The following is a 21888-nucleotide window of genomic DNA, read 5'->3' on the forward strand; positions in this document are numbered from 1 at the left end:
GCCCTTGTTTGCTGCTGTATACCTTAAATTTTCCTAGTTCACTTCTTAAATTCATAGTGTATTTAGTATATTAACTGATTATTATACTTGTCTGTCATTGTCAGTACAATGCAACTATCCTGGTCATCCAAGCTGCTAATAATTTAAATACATTTCTGCTCACTTTTGTTCCAAAAATGTGATAAAGAAACCTTTTATCTGTGTATTTATTTATTCTACTTTTCTTCCCAGGTCACCTAGTTACTTGGGATTTGCAAGAAAATCTATTAGCCGTGAAAATCAAACGGAATCGATTGTAGTTTTAGATCCTGTTTCCACCAGTGAAGCACAAACCAAAGACCAGATGCTTGAAAAAATCATAAATCAACACAAGATGAAAGAAGAAAAAAATAAACAATTATGTAAAGAAACTACTGTTAATAAAGCAAAAGATTCAGACAGCTCTAACTGCTAATTGTTATGCCAAAAGGCTGAGATTTTTGGAAGTCCTTCTCAGTAAGTGTAAATTGCTTAGGTGAATTGGCAAGGGCTATATTCTGCACTCAGAAGTATATTCAGTAATAGTTTACTGAAATGGCCTATTGTATGCAATTTTGGTATATGCATTAGCAGGTTACATAACTATATACAACTCGAAATCCCTTTTTGTTTTGGTCTCGTATGTGTATTTTCCTAGATAATAGGTTACTCACAATATTATTTTTTAATTTTATCAAAAAAATCCCACTTTTTTTGTGTGTGTGTTAGCTGGACACTTTGTAAAAGCCAATAAGGGACTGATCCAAAGCCCACTAAAGTCAGTGGAAAGGCCTCCCTCTGATTTCAGTGGGCTTTGGATCAGGCCCTAAGTAGGTAATCACAAAGAAGTACCTTTCCTCATTTAGACTGGGTAATATCAATAAAAATCAGTTTGAGACACTGCCTTAAAAATGTTTTGATTCCTGTTTAATACAGGGCTTCTACTGATCTCCTCCTCACTAACATCTTCACACAAGCTATTTTAAATCATTTTAAAGCACAAACGTGAAATGGTCTCTCCAGTAAACAGTTGACACGAGCAGTGAAAACAGGCAGTGCAGTTTGCCAGTTTGGTACCAGGAGTTTTGGTGACTGTTTCTAAATTTAGAATGTTAAACTGATGCTTCCTTAGCCTGTGGGAATTGAAACTCTGTTAAGTTCTGATCCCACTTCCATTGAAATCCAATGGAAAGACTCCTATTGATTTCAATGGAATAAGGTCCTCAATATAAAGTGGGAATAGGAAAATAATGAACAAGGCCCAATCCTGAAAAGCTGTGCCTATGAGGACATTTCCACTCCCCCTTTACTGGATCACAGTGTGACAATACATTCCTGCACATCATTAGACATGTAAATAATCCTTATGCATAGGAGTCCATTGTAGTCTGGCTTTAATGAGCTAACTCCCGCTGAAGTAAATGTAAATCCTTTTGAGTTGAAGATGAAGGATGGGCCTGTGGTTAATGCACTGGGTTGGGACTTAGGAGATCTGGATTCTGTTCCCAGCTCTGACACAGCTTCCTATATGTTGTTGAGCAAATCACTTAATTTTTCTGTGCCTCAGTTCCCCGTTTTGTTCTCCCAACTTTTGTCCATCTTGTCTGTTTGGATTGTAAACTCTTCAGGGCACAGACAGCACCCAGCACAGTGGGGATCTGAAGTTGGTTGGAGCCTCTTGGGGCTACTGTAATAAATAATAAATTTTACTGGACTCCTGTGAGTAAATGTATACAGGATTGGGCCTCTCTGTCAGTCTTGCAATTGATCTGCACTCAGAGCTCCCATTGACTTCAAGAGCAGGTCCAGTATTACTAATGCACAAACTTACAACATGATCCTTGTAAGCCTTATACTGTGGTGGCATGAGTTGTGTTATCATGTGATAACACAAGTACCACATTTTATCAAGGCCCTTCTCTCTCATGAAGATAGAGCTACAGGTATATAACTTACTCTTCACTACCAATCCCCATTCCATAGACATTTTTAAAAATCAGCACAATATTTCACTCTACTTGTCGACTACATTGAACAAACAAATGTAATCAGGGATTTATTTTTTAACTTAAACTGAAGATTGGTGTTACTGATGTTGAGTGGTAATATACCTGAATGCACTATTGGAGGTTTTTTTTAATGCCCATAAGAAACAGTGATAGTATTTTAACTATTGAAAAGGATGAATATGTTCAGCTTGTTAGCTTGGCTTTGCATGGAGCTGTCTGGTGCTTCTCTTTTAGAAAGAAAATGATAGTCATGAATGTGGTGGTTGTGCGCTTTTTTTTTTTTTGGCATGTTTGCGAAGCAAATCTTGGGGTTGATCTAATTAGTTAACTCAATGTATTTCCTAAATTTGGGGAAATTTGTCACTTTATTGTAGATCTACATTTCTGTGGGTTTTTAGTAGTTAATTTTACACTTAGGTATCTGTTTGCTTACACTGAATTTAAAATGTAAAATTTTATAAATGTATTTTTCCTCAAATTATTACTACTGCTGTATATGTTAACCGCAAGCTATCCTAAAACAAGGTTTTTTTTAAAAAATACTTCTTTTTATGTAAACTATTTCTGTTACACTGATATAAATTATTTATCTTTTCACTGTTGCTTATTAAAAAATCTTACTGACAATTTCCCAAACACTGAAATCTTGTTATTGTTATTCCTTACTTGAAAATGGGGTAACCTCTTCTACCTGTGCAAAGTGCAGCTCTTTTTGTCTACACTTGGGGTTTACACTGATGTAACTGGCCATCAATTGCTCAAATCAGGACAAAATTCCTGATGTACACCAGGCTGATGAGAGGTGTTGAGGATGTGTTGTGTGATGAAATAGCATAACAGCCAAGTTTTTGTTTTCATAAAATGTTTGCTTATTACTTGTCCATAGTTTGTTGTTCTTATATATAAACCTTAAGGATCATTTTAAAATGAATAGACTGTTATTGTTTAAAAAGTAAATATAGTTATGCAGAGTTGAGAGAAAATAATGCTATTAAAACATCCAGTACTCCAAAATCTTGTTTTGCAGATGATGGGTAAGATTTTCAAAAACTTCTCCCTACTGGCCTAACTCTGTTTCTACTAAAGTCAGTGGGAGCAGAGATAGGTCAGTGTGGAGCAGTTTTTGAAAATCCCACACAAAGTATCTTCAGGTAAGTGTTATAGAATATCTAAAATAAGAAATGACTTACTGTGTAGGATTATTTTGTGTTACAAATTTACCCTGGCTAAAATATATACAAAGAAATATAAACCCCTATTTTAGTAGTGCAGTGTCTTATAGCAGAATTATAGAGACAGGGTGAGTGGGAAGTAATATCTTTTATTATACCAACTTCTGTTGGTGAGAGAGACACGCATTTGAGCTTACACAGAGCTCTTCTCAGTCTGGGAAAGTACTCAGCATGTCACAGCTAAATACAAGGTGTAGCAGATACAGCAGAATTAGAGACTAATAAAACATGCACAGGTACAAAAACTATCAAAATAGGATGTGTTTGAATGAAAACAAAGTAATGCTGAACTTCAGGCATTTAAAAATAGTTTATTGTTAGGTAGATGTAACGGTAGAATTAATGGCAATCAAACAATTGAAGTTTGGTTCACTGAGAATTCACTAGAGCTCTCGCCTTATTGCATTGGCACAAGGGGGAACCCCTTGCAACCATGTGGAAACTTAAGTAGGGTTCCACACAAGCACATGATTAACCTCCTCACAGACCTAATGGCATCATCAGAACCTAAAACTCAAAATTTAGGATCCAATCCTGTGTGGTGCTGAGCACCTTCAACTCCTATTAACTTGAATGAGAGCTGAGGATGCTCAGCACCTTGATGGACTAGACCTTTGATATCAACTTAGTGCCAAACTGTCATTAAGGAAATATTGATGGGTCCATCTTGGTAGCCTCGTTGAGATGCAGTGTACTACCACGTAAGGAAACAGGATTTTGGTCCTGGGCCAGCAGAGGCTGAGAATGCTGTGAAGGCCATGAGTCCTGCTCTATGGGAGGGAGTGCATCGAGAAGTTCTTCCGCTGTTTGTGCCTCTTCAGCAAAATCAACAAATTCATGGTTTTCTCCTGAACCTGCAATGGAAAAAAAGTTCCTTGATTGTTCTAAACAAATTTGCAGACACTACACTAGATTTAAAAAATATAATCCCAAATGATGCATGTATTATGCTTAATTTACATAAGTACACAGTTTTAATATGAATGAAAACTCACTACCTCCCTTGGGACTGATCTGCAACTGACAGAGAAGCTAGGCCAGATTGTTAAAGGTATTAAGGTGCCTAGAGATGCTGATAGGTGCTTAATGGGATTTTTAAAAGTGGCAGGGTACCTAACTCCTAGATGCCTTGGCACTTCTGAAAAACCCACTAGTCACCTATCTGCATCTTTAGGTGCCTAAATACTTTCCGCAAACTGGCCCTTAGAGTCTAATGGGGCTAAATGCAGGTGTAGCAGTTCACCAGTACACTGTTGGTTGCAGGATCAGAACCTTGGTCCATAAAAGCCTGACTTTGTTAATCTTCAGGGCATAGTGATAGGCCCATCCCTTCTATGTGGAGACGGGAGTAGTTAGAAGTGGATGTGGACTTTGCTACTCGGGTTTATTACAGCTAGAGCAGTGTTATCTGCAAGAAACTGCTGAAGTTTGAGGTGTATTTTTAAACATTTGTCAGTGCTTGGTGGTTTTTTTTTTTAGTGTACTAAAATACTGCATACTAAAGTACTGATGAGCCAGTTAAGTTCATACCGCTGTAGTTATGTGCCCCGTCACTTGAAATGCACCTAAGAAAGGTTGTGCTACACATGCACGTTCAGCTAAGTCTCTTTCCTAGTAACATGGACATGGTGAACTTATATGTGGGCTATTGTATTACTATATTGCTGTTAGTTGTTACAGTTTTAACATATGTGTAAAGTAAACTGATTTCATAGATTTTTTTTTTCATAGTCCTAACCAAGACCAATGCAAAAAATGGTGGTGGTAGGGAAAGTAAGTAGTGTGTGTGTGTGTGTATATATATATTTTAATAATCTGAAGTGTTAATAATAGGTAAACATTTTATTTACCAAAAAAAAAAAATTAAACGGGCTGTGTTCCTTTAGCTGCCTCACCCTCTGAATTGAACATAAGGAAGGCTATTACACTTGTATTAGAACATGTAGAATACATGGTTGTTGACAGTTATACATATCTTAGACTATAAGAAAAATCTAGAGTTAGTGTAAGTATAAAAGAATGAAAATATATTACATGCTACACATGTGAATATAAAGTTGTATGAAAAAAATCTGAGATATGCAAGAAATAATACGCTATCAAAGGGTTAAAGGTTTGGGGCTTTTATTCTCTCACTTACACAGGTAAAAATCAGGAGTGACTCCACTGAAGTTAGTGAAGTTATACCAGCATAAAACTGGAGTGAGAGAAGATGCAGGCCATGTCATTCATCCTGGTACATATAAGGAGCACAGGTTTCAGAGTAGCAGCCGTGTTAGTCTGTATCTGTAAAAAGAAAAGGAGTACTTGCAACACCTTAGAGACTAACAAATTTATTAGAGCATAAGCTTTCGTGAGCTACAGCTCACTTCATCAGATGCATCCGCTGTAGCTCACAAAAGCTTATGCTCTAATAAATTTGTTAGTCTCTTAAGGTGTTGCAAGTACTCCTGTTCTTTATAAGGAGCACAGCTAACGTTGCACATGCATCCTTAACATTAGCATTTCCTGACTTTTGAGTGCTTATTCATGCAACCTGAACTTTCTCAGCATAGTTTTTGTAAAGAATATTACTGTGAAATGGGTTGTAAACTGAAGCTATGATGGCGACACATCTGCTTTTGACTAAAATTTTCTGTGAGGAGAAACCTTAATTTAATTTTTATCTTATTTTTGCCAACATGTGCTTGAAGATTCTAACCAATTAATTCTGTGCAAAATGTGATGTAGGCTACTCCTCAAGAAGGGGACTATTTTAACATTCAGGTAAACAGATAATCCATTAGGACAACAATATACGTTGTGGCAAGTGCCATCCTAGTTTTTTGTCATTGCTTATTTATAGTCTTTTCATTCCTTTTCCCTCCCGTGGAGCAGTTTCAATCATTCCTCCTGCAATCTTTGTTCTCTTATTCATTGCAAGCTGAAAACAAGCAAGAAAGAAGCTCATACGCAGTGTTCCGTTCTTGGCCAGTTCTTCCTCTATTGCAAGAAGGCGGTTGTATTTGGTCACCCTTTCTCCACGGGAAAGACCTCCCAACTTGATAAACCTGGCACCCAGGCCAACAGCCTTAGGACAAAAAAAGTGCATATTTTAAAATTCCACGGTTTAGCAATGAAGTCACTTTCTTCCTAGTTATTTAATTTGGTGTCCTAAAGTAAACCCCTACTCACAATACTTCTCATCTCTCTATGTGGGAATAAAACCTTCCTTTAGTTAAATGTATAGTTGGAGTTGCACACTAATTATCACTATCATAAGAAATGAAACTTTATTTGCAAATGCAATGTCAATACAAACAGACTATCAGAGCTAAGATGTACTATACAAGATGGTTATTACTACTCAGATATAATTTCAGTAATTCATTTACATTTTTACAGACTAATGCAAGCAAATAGATAATACACACTTAAGTATGTTCTCTTTATCCTGCTTTGGCTATTTTCTTGCTTTTAAAAATAATAAAAGTTCAAAGATTAACTCTCTGTAAAAGGTGACTTTCTAAGGAAAAAACCCCTTTTAATAGGTTATATGCCTTTCTCAAACACAGACAGCCTTTCTCCTAAATACCAGTTCATGATAAAAGCAATGGTTTAGCAATTCTGCAACTGAACAGCTTTCAATACATACCAGATCTACAAGGCTATCATCAGAAGATTCTCCAGCTGGACTTCCTAATATGGCAATATGTTTTTGACCTATATAATAAGAGTTTTTAACCTTCATTAGTAAATATTTGATATATTTCACAAAAATATAGATTTCACTTTTTATACATTAAGTCCTTTGGCTCGCTCTGAGGTTAAATACAAATAGGGGAAAGATGGAGTAAATGCCCTCCTAATAGAAAAGTACACAATAACATCAGTTTAACTGTTGCAATATAATACCTGTCTGCATTTTTATTATTTCTCTCTTTACCTTGTTAAAACTATTTCCTTTCAGCCTGGCTAAGGTGAGACCGAGCATCTGTGCTCGAATTCTTATAACTACTACAGGCTGAGCTGATCATTCTGGCAATGTATTCCAGATGGTAGAATGGGGTTCTAGGTACTGTATTCTAATTCTAAATGTATTCTCTAGCATAGCAGAAGTGATTTCTCTTCACTGTGAAAAGCAGCCCTCCCACCTGGTGTGATTTAAATCCTAAAGCTCACTGTTCATTGATTTTTGACATGGTGGTTTTTTATTTTGTTTTATTTTAGGGAGGAGGGGAACAGTTAGATATATAAAAACGTATCCATCATAAAGTCTCTGGGAACCTATAAAGAACAAAATAAGATATTGACAAATGTAACTCCTCTCTCCCCTCCCCCCCCCCCCACAAGCATTACATACAGTAACGACCAAGGGTCAATAACAGAGAATCATTAATTTATCTGTCTGGTCCACAAATGTAGTCTAATCTGGTTTTGTTTGTTACACGTAACATTTCAGCTTCCTCCAGTTCAGCTTTTGTTTGTATGTTTCTTTTTCAGTTCTGGTGTCTGAATATATAAAGTTTAGCCATAGCTTGAAAATACATACACATTTAAGACAGGCACAGTATCACTCAGGTGCATTTGAAGCACTGAAATATAAGGATTCCTTAAATATTTTCAGAATATATGAACTCCTAAATATATTTGGCAATCAAGCCATGAGTTTTAATTTCTTTTAACAAGCACATCCTAAACTGTCAACTGCTGTATTTAAATGTGAAATATTACATATTTATAGATTGCACAGGTATAGCTGTCTTATGTATTCATTATAGGGTTTTGAAATTCAGACTTTCCCACTACTCACCATCTAGAAGTCGGGTAAGTTCAGTGAGGTCAGATATCTTGGTTTGATTTGTATATTTTATTATAAGGCCACTGCATTTTGGTACGTTTATATTTTGATCCTCCACAAGTTTAGAAATACTTTTGGCTGCATCTTCTGCAATCAAATAACATCTGGAACCAACAGCATTACAGATATTGCTCCACTGCTGACCATCCTGGGTAAACAGTAAAGTAAATAATTAGTTGTTTAAAGGACAAATTTAGAAAAACAATAAAAAAAAACGTTGAGGGGTGAAAATAAGGTGGTGGGGAGGGGCACAGGGAACACCAAGTGTGAAATCTTGACCTCACTAACGTTGATGGCAAAGCAGCCATTGACTTCAGTGGGACCAGGATTTCGCCCCAGGGCTATCATTCACACAGAGAAATTATTTTTATTAGAGGAGACAAATCAAATATATCACTGGCATTTTGTTTGGCTGTAGGGATTTTGCTAAAGGCAAGAGAGCTAGTCACAGGTAAAAGCATCAGCTAATATATTACTGCAAAATGAATTGAATGTAGGTGTCTGCTACCCAGATTACACTCCTGCAGACTTGGGTTAAAGGAAAACTAATGAAATATAAAATAGTTTCCAGGCACTTGATCCAATATAAAATATGGCTAAATAGCTAGAAATTATTTATTTTAAAATCCATATCTCATTTAAATATGAAATAGTGAAACAGGAAGTAGCCATATAATCGGCCTGATGACATGTATCAAGACAGGAAGATAAGAACTGCAGTCAGACTCAGAGAGAACAGCAAATAAAGTTTGCCTTTTTTCTGTTCACAAATTATCTGTGAATAGATGGTAAAATTCTCAGATGTATTTGAGGTTTGTGAATTTCCTCAGTTCATAATTCTTGCTCTACCAATCACACAGAATCTGTATCTGTAATTAGAAATTTGCACTATGTGGGGCTCCAATTCAGCAAAGCATTTAAGCACATGCTTAAGTCACATTGAAGATAATGGCACTTAAGCACATGCCTAAAGTTAAGCACTCACTAAAGTGTTTTGCTGTATAAGAATGGATGGAGGAAATGGGTCTAGATTAGTGATAATTCTAAAATGCTCAAATGTTTGTGGAAAAGCTGTGTTGTGAATAAGCTTGGTCATTCGTTTTTGTTAAATAGTGAACTATTTTAAGCTGCCCCATATTCAATTTTTGATATTCTGCAGATTTCTATATTGAAAGCATGTAACTTCATCACAGCAGCGGTCAGGGGAAGTCGGAAGTTTTGGCAGCTAAGGAACAATCTGGGCTTCTGGCACCTTGGGAAGGGCGTGAATCAGTTTAGAACTTTGAGAGAAGCAAAGCTAGCTATACATTTCTGCTAGGATGATCAGCAATGAAACTGTTTTAAACGTTCATATTTAAATGGCCAGCTTTAGGTTTCAGAGTCAACTCATTGAGATGAATGGGGCAGTTCACTCCTCTCAGAGCTATTGTTTCAGGCTATGGGCAGATTCAGGAAGACAACATTGCATTGGTTTACCCTTGGTTCACATTTTTAAGGTTTTCTTCATAAGCATGAAGGCTAGAAAGCTACATTGTTTTTAAATGAAAGCTTAGGGATTTGGTGCACAATTCTGCTCTGAAGGATAGATTCCACATTAAATTATGTGGCTGCAGAACAGTGGAAAATATATTTCCATGGCTATAGTTGGGTTTTTGTCTTTTTGAAATATAGCAAACCTATATATTAACATAATTAGAAACAATGATAAAACCATTGATATTTAAATGTATAAAATCTGTCCCTTTCATCCATATAAATCTTAATATCATATTTAATATTCTACTTAATTATAATTTATTGGCCAAATCCATTTGTCTCTTCTAATTTTGATTTTATTGGTAGTTAAATCTAATGTTAATATACTCCAGTTAATTCTAGGTGGTTCTACCACTCCTTTTAATGCTGTTGAGCAGCACTGTCAAATATAGGTTTATATTGCAGTAGGAGTGTAAATGTTGGTGCGACAGTATCATAGCAACTTATTACTAAATGATTCTTAGGAATGTACAGCTATGTCTAATTCTTTTTTCCTGCTTCACAAGTAGTTTTTCACTTTTGCAATGTATCTAAAATACTATATGAGCACCCAAGAAAGGATGTGTCATTAAAATGACAGTGGCTTATTAGCAAGTAGAATCTGCCAGAACTTCATTTTCATTTAATTCTTTAAAACACATTATATATTGTATATCTGCATTATGCTCACACTAATCAGGATTAATTTCTATCAAGTGTCATGTCAAATGTATATAAAGTAAGAGCCATATTACCAATTTGTGGACATGTGAATGAAGTCTGACATAAATTTTCATTCTGTGTGTCTCCAAGAGAGTGAAAAATGTCACTTTTTCCTTATGGTTTTAATTTTTGGTAAACACATGCAAGCTCAGTGAAATTCCTTCCACGGTTCCTGATGAGTACACAAGGCCTGTGCAGAGAGTTAACATATGGCCTATGCATCACATTTGTACAACTTAAGCTCTCAGAATGGGGATTAAGTAGGATATAGGTGGTGTATAAATGGTGTACTGGCCCTCTGGATAGGTGTGAATTTCACCCACGAGTGTTTATGTATGGCTTCTTATTTCCCTTAGAAAATATATTTCCCAAAGCATAATCTAAAAGCTTTCAAAATATCTCTTACCTCTTTCCTCAGGGGATCTACTAATGCAATAATAGAGGGGTATTTATTAATTAGGTCCACATACATATCTACCATTTCATCAGGACTCTTGAGTGTTCCAGTCAGTATTTCATATTTTCCTTTGGTCTAAAAACATAAGTTAAATGTGTAAAAGATAAAAACGGTAGCAATTTTGTGGTAAACAATTTCTATGCAATCATGCAGATCCAGTGGCCACAAAACCCATCCGAGGTGAATGCAGGGTACACAGCCCTTATTTCAGTCCACAGACCATTAGCTATTTACTCAGGCTTTGTGTGAGGTGGATGGAGTTTACCTCCTGCTATTTTTAGACCTCTGCATGTCCAAGGCAGTGTTGCCAACTCTCGTGATTTTATTGTGAGCTTTTCACACACATACCCCACACAAAGTTTCTAGCCTTAATGAGTGCAGAAAAAACCTTGAAAACATGAAATGAGCGCACTCTAAAGGCTCAGAAACCAGAGGGCAAAGAAAAAGAAGCAAAATATATATTGTTTTTATGCCATTCTTGTGATTTGTGGGACCTGACTCATGATTTTTGCACACTTGAGGTTGGCAATTCTGTTTAGGTAGAGGTAGAATTAATGGCAGAATGTCAAACTGCAGGAGAACTTTCAGCTTTCATCACCTTCACATACCATTAATGTTATGACAGTTCCCGTTGTTTCATCATTTAAGGTTCTGTTCATCTTAAAATAGGATTTCTGTGTGTGCCAAATTGGCATCAATTGGCACAGTTTCTGTTACGCACCACAAGCATCTTATAAAATATCTGATATTAACAATGAAGGGTTTCTGTCATTGACAGCACTCAGAACATAAAAAACCTAAATACTAAGCCAGACAGAATAGTACATAATCTTTTCTAAATAAAAAGCATCTTGACTGATTTCTAAACTTTAAAAACACCCAAAAAATACTTTTCAAAATTTCAGCCTGAGGTAAATAAATCTGACAAAGTTATAGACATTGCTAAAATAGGAATATGTCATAGAAATGTTGACAGCCAATTATAAGAGTGCCACATAGTCCTGTTCAATAGGTGAAGTTGTACTAAGCAATAACAGGTCTTTGAGTACATCTACACTGCAAGAAAACAAAAAACCTGCAGCAACAAGTCTCAGAGACTGGATCAACTAACTTGGGTTCACAGGGCTTGTGCTACAGGACTAAAAATAGCAGTGTAGCCATTCCTGCTAGGCTGGAGCCTGGTTCTGAGACTCACCCCTCTCACTGGGTCTCAGAGCTCAGGCTTCAGCCCCAGCAGGAACATCTAGACTGCTATTTTTAGCCCTGTCATGGGCCCACATCTGAGACTCGCTGCTGCACATTTTTTTGTTTTACAGAGTAGATTGTACCCTACACCTTGATGTGTGTATAGCCTTAAAACATAACAGGTGTTATACAATAAAATACGGGGGCAGGGGAAGAATAGTGTGAATGGATTACAGCAGGAATCCATTACTTTGCAGAATATGAAGATATTTAAACATTTAAAGGCAAGAGGGGGTGGAAGCTAGGCATATAATTAATCTGCACATTGGTATGATGAGCGAAGGCTCTTTTGGAAACTCGCATCCAGCTTAGGTCATAAGTGAAATGAATTTAGCTTGCTCAATTTAACTAGTAATGAATATTTGTCCATTAAAGCAGTTTGCTACGATTGATCAGAAAAGTCTCAAACAAAGAAAAATAAGAGTGAGCTGGCTGGCACAATTAGCTTTTCAGTGTTTAAGTTCTCAAGGCCAAATCCTGAATAATGGACCACACCCCACATGAAAAGGGATGGATGACTTCGTCGCAACTGTCCCAAGTGTCTCCGAAGCGAGCCACAGCTGCTACGCCAGGTCATAAGGAGGAATAGCTGCCGTGGCCCATTGCGCCTTGCTCCATGCAAGGTTTTATTCCTGTGGACCCATTCTGTTAGTAGGTATGGGTATATCTCATCACACTAGCTGCCCCTTGTTCCCCATGTTCATATGCAGAGAGTCACTACAGAGCTCTGCTGCATAGTACACAAGGGGCTGAGACAACTGAGTGGTCTCCCTGAAGCTTGCTTCCCTCCACTCACCCATAACATTTCTGCTGTCTTGGGTGGTGCACACCACCGGGGGCTACATGTTCAAAGCCTCGTGTATCAGGGCAGAAGACTTGTGTTTGTTGTATATTTGTACACTGCCAACACAATGTGGTTGTGACATCTATGTGCTACCACAGAACAAATAAGCAATCACTTTAAAATCAGTTAAAGAAGAGATATTAAAAATAACTTACATAGTCCATCAATTCATGAGCAGCACAGTTTATTGCTAAATGTACATCTATTCCTAGTTCCAGACCGAGATTCCTGCAAGCTGTTTGCATTAAGATCAGAGGTTGTTCTAGACTATCACACCCTGTTATTAAGCACCCCAAATGGGATATTCTCTTTAAAACTGATGGCTGGAAATAAAATAGAAACAATATCTGTATTAACATATATGTAGCTATAGGACAGTCGGATTTCAGTCAACATCAGCTCAGAAAAATATAATGTTCTCCTCTCACAAATGATACTGAAAACCTTATGGACAATACACTATGTAATGAGAGGTTCCCAAAAGCTGGTCCATGGAAGGAAGGCTAGCCTGAAAACTAAGGCTGGTCCCATGGTTCTGGCTCACCTGTTTCCAGCTGCTATAGTTCATTAAAAGACAGCCAAAATACTATAAAGGCCCTCTTAGTACTGCCTTTCCACATAAGCAAATTTTGTAATTGCCAAAAGTCTGTTATGAAATTACAAATGGAAGTTGGTCTGCACATCTGTGATTGCCCTGTGGATCCCCTCCCCTCCCAATCTCCATTAAGAAGTGGTGAATGCTATGAAAAAGTTTTCCTTGTTATAGATCATGCCTTTTCCTTCCAACTGTCATTTACATTTCAAACTCACTTCCCACTCAGTTATCCTCATCCGGTACCTCAACGTGACACTATTGGAACATTCAAGACATAGTACAGCTCTTTCAAGCCCTCATGAGGAAACAAAATGTTGCAGGAAATATAGCTATGGTATGGTCTTTATCTTGTTGAACATCAGGCATAATGTTTCTGATGTGGGAATATACTAGCCATAAGCAGATTTGCACTAAATCAAGTATCTCAGCTCTGCTTTGGTGTTTAACCAGCTACAAAAGTTGTGTTGCTTTATAAACTCTACTGCTATAAATGTTACGTAATAAATGAGTGTTGTAGCTGTGTTAGTCCCAGGATATTAGAGAGACAAGATGGGTGAGGTAATAACTTTTATTAGACCAACTTCTGTTGGTAATACAGACAAGCTTTCGAGCTTACATAGAGTTCTCCTTCAGGGACCTCATGGGACTATGTCTATGTAATACACTGGTAAACTGTTGCTACCACCTAAACAGATTGAATGACATCATGAGGTTGCCAAGGTAACTCAGCAGAACTGGGTTCTATTGAGGAGAGAGTTAGTTGGGAAGGTGACACAGTGTCTCTGCCTAAACTCAAGAGGTCTTGAAGGAGTAAGACCCATAAGAAGGAGCAGAAGACTAGCTACAGAGACTGAGTTGGGGACCTTCTCTCAAATATAAAATTTGGAGAGATGAATACAGTTCAGATTACTGTGTGAGAGAGAAAGAGTCTTGTACCAGATGGAAGAAGTGAAAGGCAATTTATTTCACTCATAGTTATCTAGATATAGCATTAAGATAAGAATATGATTCTGCAACGGATAGTGCATGAGTCCACCTGAATGCTATCATATTCCCAGGATAAGGCTTAAGTTTGTATTTTCATATGATTTCTCTAAATTGTTTCTTTTCAATTTCTTTATTTTTGTTTCCTCCTGAGGCCTGGTCTACACCTAAAACTTAGGTTGACCTAACTATGTCGCTAAGAGAAGTAGTTAAGCTGACCTAAGCCCCAGTACAGATACCGCTAAGGTTACATCTACGTTGCAATTAGACACCCATGGCTGGTCTGTGTCATCTGACTTGAGCTCGCAGGGATTGGGCTTGCAGGGCTGTGTAATTGTGGTGTAGATGTTCAGGCTTGGGCTGGAGCCCGAGTTCTCAGACACTTCAAGAGAGGAGGGCCCCAGAGCTCAAGCTCCAGTCCTAGCCCAAACATCTACACTGCAGTTTTAGGGTATGTCTATACTACCCGCCAGTTTGGCGGGCAGCGACCAATCCAGCGGGGGTCAATTTATCGCATCTAGTCTAGATGCGATAAATAGACCCCCGAGCGCTCTCCTGTTGACTCCTGTACTCCGCCACTGCGAGAGGCGCAGCCAGAGTCGACAGGGGAGGTTTTATCAACCTTTTCAGGCTAAAAATGAATGAAACCAAAAAACCCACCTTCTGTATTAAGCAAAAGCCCCAAAACTTCAGTATAACAATCCTCACCCCAAAATCTATTTTAATAGCTTTGATTTTAATTGTTTATAATACCTAAATAGAAACTTGACAATACTATTTTCTACTAGTTTCAGAGGGGTGTGGTAAATCAAAGGTAGAGTGGGTTCCCAGGCAGTTGTGCTGCCAAGGATAGGAAGCAACACAGAGGGACAATCCTTACATGCAGTTGTCTCAAGGATCTATGTAGTGAGAGGGTCATGCTCTTTGCCTCCTCACTGGCCTCCCAAATCCCTCCCCTATGCATATGATGCGTCGGGGCTCCCTGTGATGAACTATGTGGAGTACCCCCCCATGGTTTTTTTTGCAGGGGGGGGTGAAGTGTTAGCTAATAGAATCCAAAAAAACACTTCCTATTAGAGTATACAAAATGTGTCCTATCTGGAATTTAGAAGTCTTGACTTTGACCTTTTAAAGGGGCTGCTTTAAATGAACATTTTATAACGTAGAATGTTTGGGCTTCCTGTTGTTCATGATAATCCTCTGGAAGCTTAAAACTAAAATCTGTTTTCTTACCGGAGCCCTTTTCACTGCACTACGTGCACTGCCTTTTTTACTATCTGTTAGCTGAGGGCTGGACTGTTGGCACTGAAGAAAAAGCAATGAAGCAGTTTCGTTTGGGAAAATCCAAGAATTACATAATTATTTCAGGAAGAGAAACGAAAAGAAAAAGAGTTGATCAAACTTTGATCTCATAACATTAAGTGTACTCCTTTAGGTTTAGAAAACATTATTTTGGAAAACATAGAAGAGGAGTATTCTGTGTATAGTACAAAGTAATGATATTGTTTTATACCACACAATAACTCCTCTCCAAATGTTCATTTCAATGAAGAATGTGCATTGCTGCTTTTTCCAGAAAATTTTCACTTTCTGTGCCAACTGCATATGTTCTCCCAAAAGTGTGGATCTGGACTGACTATGCACCTGAAGAATAACTAGGGCCCCAATCCCGCAAAAAATGTATGCACACTTAACTTTACATACTTTGTCAATAATCCTACTGACTTTAGTAGAACTATTTTGTGTGTAAAGTTAAAAGTGCCTTTGCAGGAGCAGGGTCATTTCTTTTACATTGTACTTATGCTGGAATGTGTTTTCTTCTTATTGCAGTTTTTCTTGTAAGGATAATGGAATAGAGGGTTGTCTCGCATTTGTGAAAATGTTCTATTCTACATTTCTGATTAAAGTTCAATGTCACCAAACAGGGGTTTGTTTATGTGTGTGTGTGTGTGTGTGAGAGAGAGAGAGAGAGACAAATGGCAAAAGACATTGTTAACGCACTTAAGGTTGCCTGGTTCATGCCCTTCCAGAATGTCAAGTGCAGTGAAACTAAAACTTCTGAAAACCAGGAAATACAGAATTAAGGTAAATGCCCCCTACAGCTGGCAATAACCGCTGGAAATTATCTGGGTTCACTGTGTAGTGTAGCTGTACTAAATGCTGGAAGAATAAAATGCAGTAGCTTGGAAGAGCTGTGATTCTGATATGAAGAGATCTGGGTCTGAGTCCTCTCATGTATGTTGTCAAAGGAGAGAGATTTATGGGTACCTTGAGGTTCCAATCTGCATCATTTCAATACAGAATTGTGTAGGTTGTGTCAGTAGTAGGGCACTGGGGTCTTCTTGCCATGGGTATTGACAGTAGAAAGGTGGGATATGAAAGAACTCTGTGGGTTTAATGTTGGGTAGGGGAAAATATAGGTTTAGGTGGTATCTTATGTGCAAGTGTGAAGGAGTTGTAAAATTTGACAACTGTGATACTCTGTCAGGGGAGTAGGCTGTGTGTTTGGGCGTAGGGCAAGTCCAGGTAGCACTTGGGAGTGTGTGTATTATGGGCACCACTCAGAGAGTACAATTAAGGCTGTATGAGCATTTACCTGAACTCTTATTTCCTGGCTTTCAGATGTTTGAGTTTTGATGAACTCGATGTTCTGGAAGTGCACAAGATATCATCAGGCAACCTTACCTCTGTGTTAACAAAGTTTATTGCCATTTTCTAATTTTTTTAAACAAAGAGAAATGTTTAAGAACATAAGAACGGCCATACTGGGTCAGACCAAAGGTCCATCCAGCCCAGTATCCTGTCTACTGACGGTGGCCAATGCCAGGTGCCCCAGAGGTACCTAACCTAACAGGTAATGATCTAGTGATCTCTCTCCTGCCATCCATCTCTTCCCTCTGACAAACAGAGGCTAGGGAAACCATTCCTTACTCATCCTGGCCATTAATGGACTTAACTTCCATGAATTGATCCAGATCTCTTTTAAACCCTGTTATAGTCCTAGCCTTCACAATCTCCTCAGGCAAGGGAGTTCCACAGATTGACTGTGCGCTGAGTGAAGAAGAACTTCCTTTTATTTGTTTTAAACCTGCTACCCATTAATTTCACTTGGTGGCCCCCAGTTCTTATATTATGGGAACAAGTAAATAACTTTTACTTATTCACTTTCTCCACACCACTCACGATTTTATATACCTCTATCATATCCCCCTTAGTCTCCTCTTTTTCAAGCTGAAAAGTCTTAGCCTCTTTAATCTCTCCTCATATGGGACCCGTTCCAAACCCCTAATCATTTTAGTTGCCCTTTTCTGAACCTTTTCTAATGCCACATCTGTACGCAGTATTCAAGATGTGGGCATATCATGGATTTATATAAGGGCAAAAAGATATTCTCCGTCTTATTCTCTATCCCTTTTTTAATGATTCCTAACATCCCGTTTGCTTTTTTGACTGCCGCTGCACACTGCGTGGACGACTTCAGAGAACTATCCATGATGACTCCAAGATCTTTCTCCTGATTAGTTGTAGATAAATTAGCCCCCATCATATTGTATGAATAGTTGGGGTTATTTTTTCCAATGTGCATTACTTTACATTTATCCACATGAAATTTCATTTGCAATTTTGTTGCCCAATCACTTGGTTTTGTGCGATCTTTTTGAAGTACTTCACAGTCTGCTTTGGTCTTAACTATCTTGAGCCGTCTAGTATCATCTGCAAACTTTGCCACCTCACTGTTTACCCCTTTCTCCAGATCATTTGTGAATAAGTTGAATAGGATTGGTAAATGATCTGGAGAAAGGGGTTTGTTGGTAGATGTTTGTGTTCATTCAGACAGTTGTAGTTTTCACCTAGGTTTGTACCGGATATGCTTCTGGGGCTAGGTAATAATTAAAAACCCCTAGTTTTACATAGTGCTTTTCATCACTAGACTTCAAAGAACTTTACGTCATTATCCCCATTTTACAGATGGGACACTGAGAGGTGAAGTGACTTGCCCACAGTCTCCCAGCAGGCCAATGGAAGAGCTAGGAACAGTCCCAGTTCAGTAGTCTTCCACTAGATCACATAGTTGCAATGTGATTCTTCATAGCTCCTCCCCCATTCTGTACATTTTATTGTTGTGGAATAGGGATAATGTTGTGCTTTGAAATGTTTGCAATGTGTAGTTGCTACCAAGGCCGGTCATAGAAAACTTATCCATGGTCTACGTCCCCAAACCTTGACAGTTTTAACGCATGGTGGTTACAATAACTTTGAGTGTGAGAGACTGGTGTGTTTCACTCCTTCTCCACCCTCTATCCCACCATTCCTCACAACATATAGCCCTTCCACCAACATTTCCAGCTCCCCCTCCCCAACCTTCCCCATCCCATTAAGCCATTAGTTAGCACTTCAGAAGCCAGAAGTTGCTCCTTCCTATCTCCTGCCCTGTGCTGCTGCATGCATATATCACAGGCAGCAGCTTACCGGAAAGTGGCACACCACCTTAGTTATATAGCCCAAGCTGCACTGAGCTGGCTCCTCACTCCCACTACCCATCCCAAGCTGGGACGCTGCCCCTGCTTCAGTCAGGCTTCACAAGCCATGCCTTAACTCCACCCAATCCAACCCTCCTCCAAACCGGGCTCCCTCCACCACACGGTCTGGCTAGCCCTGCCCATTCACACCCACTCCACACACAGGGGAGGTGTATGTTAACTACTCATTTTCTGGATTTCAGGGAGAGGGGCTCAGACACCTAAAGACGAGCAGGGTCCTCTAGATCCCAGAATACACAGCCAGCAATGGTGTAGAGCTCCATCACAGTCCAGCATGTACACAGAAGGGCTGACAAGTCCACAGTTCCCTAAAAGCCCAACTTCCTCTGCTACCCCTCATATTCTCCAACCCCTCCTGTCTTTTCCTTTCCCACCCTCCCGTTCCGGCCCTCTCCTCTTTAGCTGAGTCCCCAAGCCCTCTTCCCTTCCCTCCACCCATTTCCATTTATCTCCCCTTCCCATAATACTCCCATCCCTCACTGAAGACCCAACCCTCTCTTCCCTTGTTACCACTTACTCTTGCACCCATCACCCCTTCCCTCCCAGTGAGTACTCACATGTGTAATTTATTTTCTTTTCAAAAATAGTCACAGCACCTTCTGAGTACTTTGCTACACTTAGATTACATATCGCAAAAAACACCCTTGACAGAAGCAGATTTTTCACAACTGTTTACAGTTCATGCTTAGATTTCTGCCTAGGGTGGATTTCAAACTTCAAAATTGGTAGAATCTGTGAATTTCATAAAACACTATTTTTTGTTTGTACTTTTCTTGGAACTGTATCTCAGAAAACCTTTGTTAAATGGTTCCAAATTTGGGTCACTGACCTTACCTCACCGCCCCATTCAAAAAACCAAATTTCAAGGCGATCTAATTACCCTACAGATTTTAGGGCACTTAGAACAATCAAGCTTTAAACGGAAAGCTGGCCTTAATCTTAACTGTAGTAGAGCTATTGCTCTGCTATAATGTGTGTATAATATGTGGGTGTGTGAAATAAATGCATTTACTATATTGTGCCTAGGGTGACCAGACAGCAAGTGTGAAAAATCAGGACACTTTTTTTTCAGGGGGAGGCGGGGAAGGGATAGTTGGGTATATAAGACAAAGCCCCTAATATCGGGGCTCATACTATCAGGAAATCTGGTTACCCTAATGCCACAAAACTGATAGAAATGTGATACAAGGCCAGTTTTTCAATATACACAGGTGACAGATATGAATGTCAAATAATAAATCTTATGTTCAGTATTAGAGAGGCCATATGAAGCATATCAACAGTATTAACTCCACAAGTTATTAAATTAGGATTAGTTTTTATCTTACCCCTTTGACTACAGGATCCAGCAACCTCATCATTTGTTTCTGAATCTCCAGAAGCCTTTCAGTACCCTTTAAATTAAATAACAATAGTCATCCAAAACAGAATTATTATTTTGCATTAAGAATGTAAATTAAAACATGAGAAAATTTTCTTTTATTTAAAAAAAATGTAGCTCCTAATGCACACATTCCAGTGCACATTTTTATTCTGTAGGTCTGATTAGCACAAACACAAATCCCAAATTATCCATGGCCTTTTGATATGCTCAAGCTTCTCCAGTGCTAGAGGGCCAGTAGCAGTGGAGCTAGGACCAATGATTCTTTGTCTTGCTGAATGGAAGTAAGCAGAACCCTAAGAAGAACCCTACCTGAATTAACAACCAACAGACACATTGGTCTGCCCCCTTAAGATCTAAGAGGAGGGGAAAAGCTAGATGACTGCCTCAAAACTCAAAAAGTGATGTAGGCACCAGGAAAGGAGGCTACCTGTCTATGCTCCACCTCATAATATATAACTTCAACTAAGGGGATGTGCTGGGAGAAGGAGTCCCCAGTGGATAGGATCACAAGCCTGTTGGGAAGATGATATTCAGGGACCAAATATCATCTGTATAACTGCCCATGCCTACCAATCAGCACCTCCCTAGATCTATCTATGTAAGGGCTTGTCTATACAAGGATACTCTGGTAAATTAATCTGAATTAATTCTTAAAGTGGATTAGTTAAACTACGTGGAACCCCTGGGTGGACACTCTTATTCAGAATTAAAATGGTCTTAATTTGTTTTAGAGTAATTCACTTCCAATTGTGCTAAAGTGAATTAAGGCCACTTTCTTTCTGAATCAAAGTGTCCACCCAGGGTTTTAATGCAGTTTAAATAACCTAAACGATGGTCACATAAAGACCACCCTATCCCGGAAACCTACTGACTGCTATTCCTACCTACATGCCTCCAGCTTTCACCCTGACCACACCACGCAATCCATTGTCTACAGCCAAGCTCTGTGATACAACCGCATTTGCTCCAACCCCTCAGACAGAGACAAACACCTACAAGATCTCTATCAAGCATTCTTACAACTACAATACCCACCTGCAGAAGTGAAGAAACAGACTGATAGAGGCAGAAGAGTTCCCAGAAGTCACCTACTACAGGACAGGCCTAACAAAGAAAATAACAGAACGCCACTAGCCGTCACCTTCAGCCCCCAACTAAAACCCCTCCAACGCATTATTAAGGATCTACAACCTATCCTGAAGGATGACCCAACACTCTCACAAATCTTCGGAGACAGGCCAGTCCTTGCCTACAGACAGCCCCCCAACCTGAAGCAAATACTCACCGGCAAACACATACCACACAACAGAACCACTAACCCAGGAACCTATCCTTGCAACAAAGCCCGTTGCCAACTGTGCCCACATATCTATTCAGGGGACACCATCACAGGGCCTAATAACATCAGCCACACTATCAGGGGCTCGTTCACCTGCACATCCACCAATGTGATATATGCCATCATGTGCCAGCAATGCCCCTCTGCCATGTACATTGGTCA

General features: G+C 38.9%; 2 protein-coding genes across 4 annotated transcripts in view; one reads left to right on the forward strand and one right to left on the reverse strand.

The window, feature by feature from the left end:
* Positions 1-2663, forward strand: part of SHTN1 (shootin 1) — a 97288-nt gene extending 94625 nt beyond the window's left edge. For all 3 annotated transcript variants that reach the window (XM_048858142.2, XM_048858144.2, XM_048858145.2), the window contains one exon: positions 232-2663. In XM_048858142.2, the coding sequence (XP_048714099.2) occupies positions 232-454 (223 nt within the window). In that variant the 3' untranslated portion in view covers positions 455-2663. The remainder of the gene's footprint in view (positions 1-231) is intronic.
* Positions 2664-3327: 664 nt separating this feature from the next.
* The window catches only part of ENO4 (enolase 4), a 33628-nt gene continuing 15067 nt past the window's right edge, over positions 3328-21888 (reverse strand). Inside the window, exons 7-13 of the mRNA XM_048858648.2 lie at positions 20332-20397; positions 13039-13206; positions 10744-10869; positions 8052-8247; positions 6894-6961; positions 6212-6329; positions 3328-4113 (exon numbers count right to left, since the gene is read on the reverse strand). Of these exons, the coding sequence (XP_048714605.1) occupies positions 3902-4113; positions 6212-6329; positions 6894-6961; positions 8052-8247; positions 10744-10869; positions 13039-13206; positions 20332-20397 (954 nt within the window). The 3' untranslated portion in view covers positions 3328-3901. The remainder of the gene's footprint in view (positions 4114-6211; positions 6330-6893; positions 6962-8051; positions 8248-10743; positions 10870-13038; positions 13207-20331; positions 20398-21888) is intronic.

The sequence above is a fragment of the Caretta caretta genome, chromosome 7 (genome assembly GCF_965140235.1).
Source record: "Caretta caretta isolate rCarCar2 chromosome 7, rCarCar1.hap1, whole genome shotgun sequence".
In the NCBI taxonomy this organism is placed as follows: Eukaryota; Metazoa; Chordata; order Testudines; family Cheloniidae; genus Caretta; species Caretta caretta.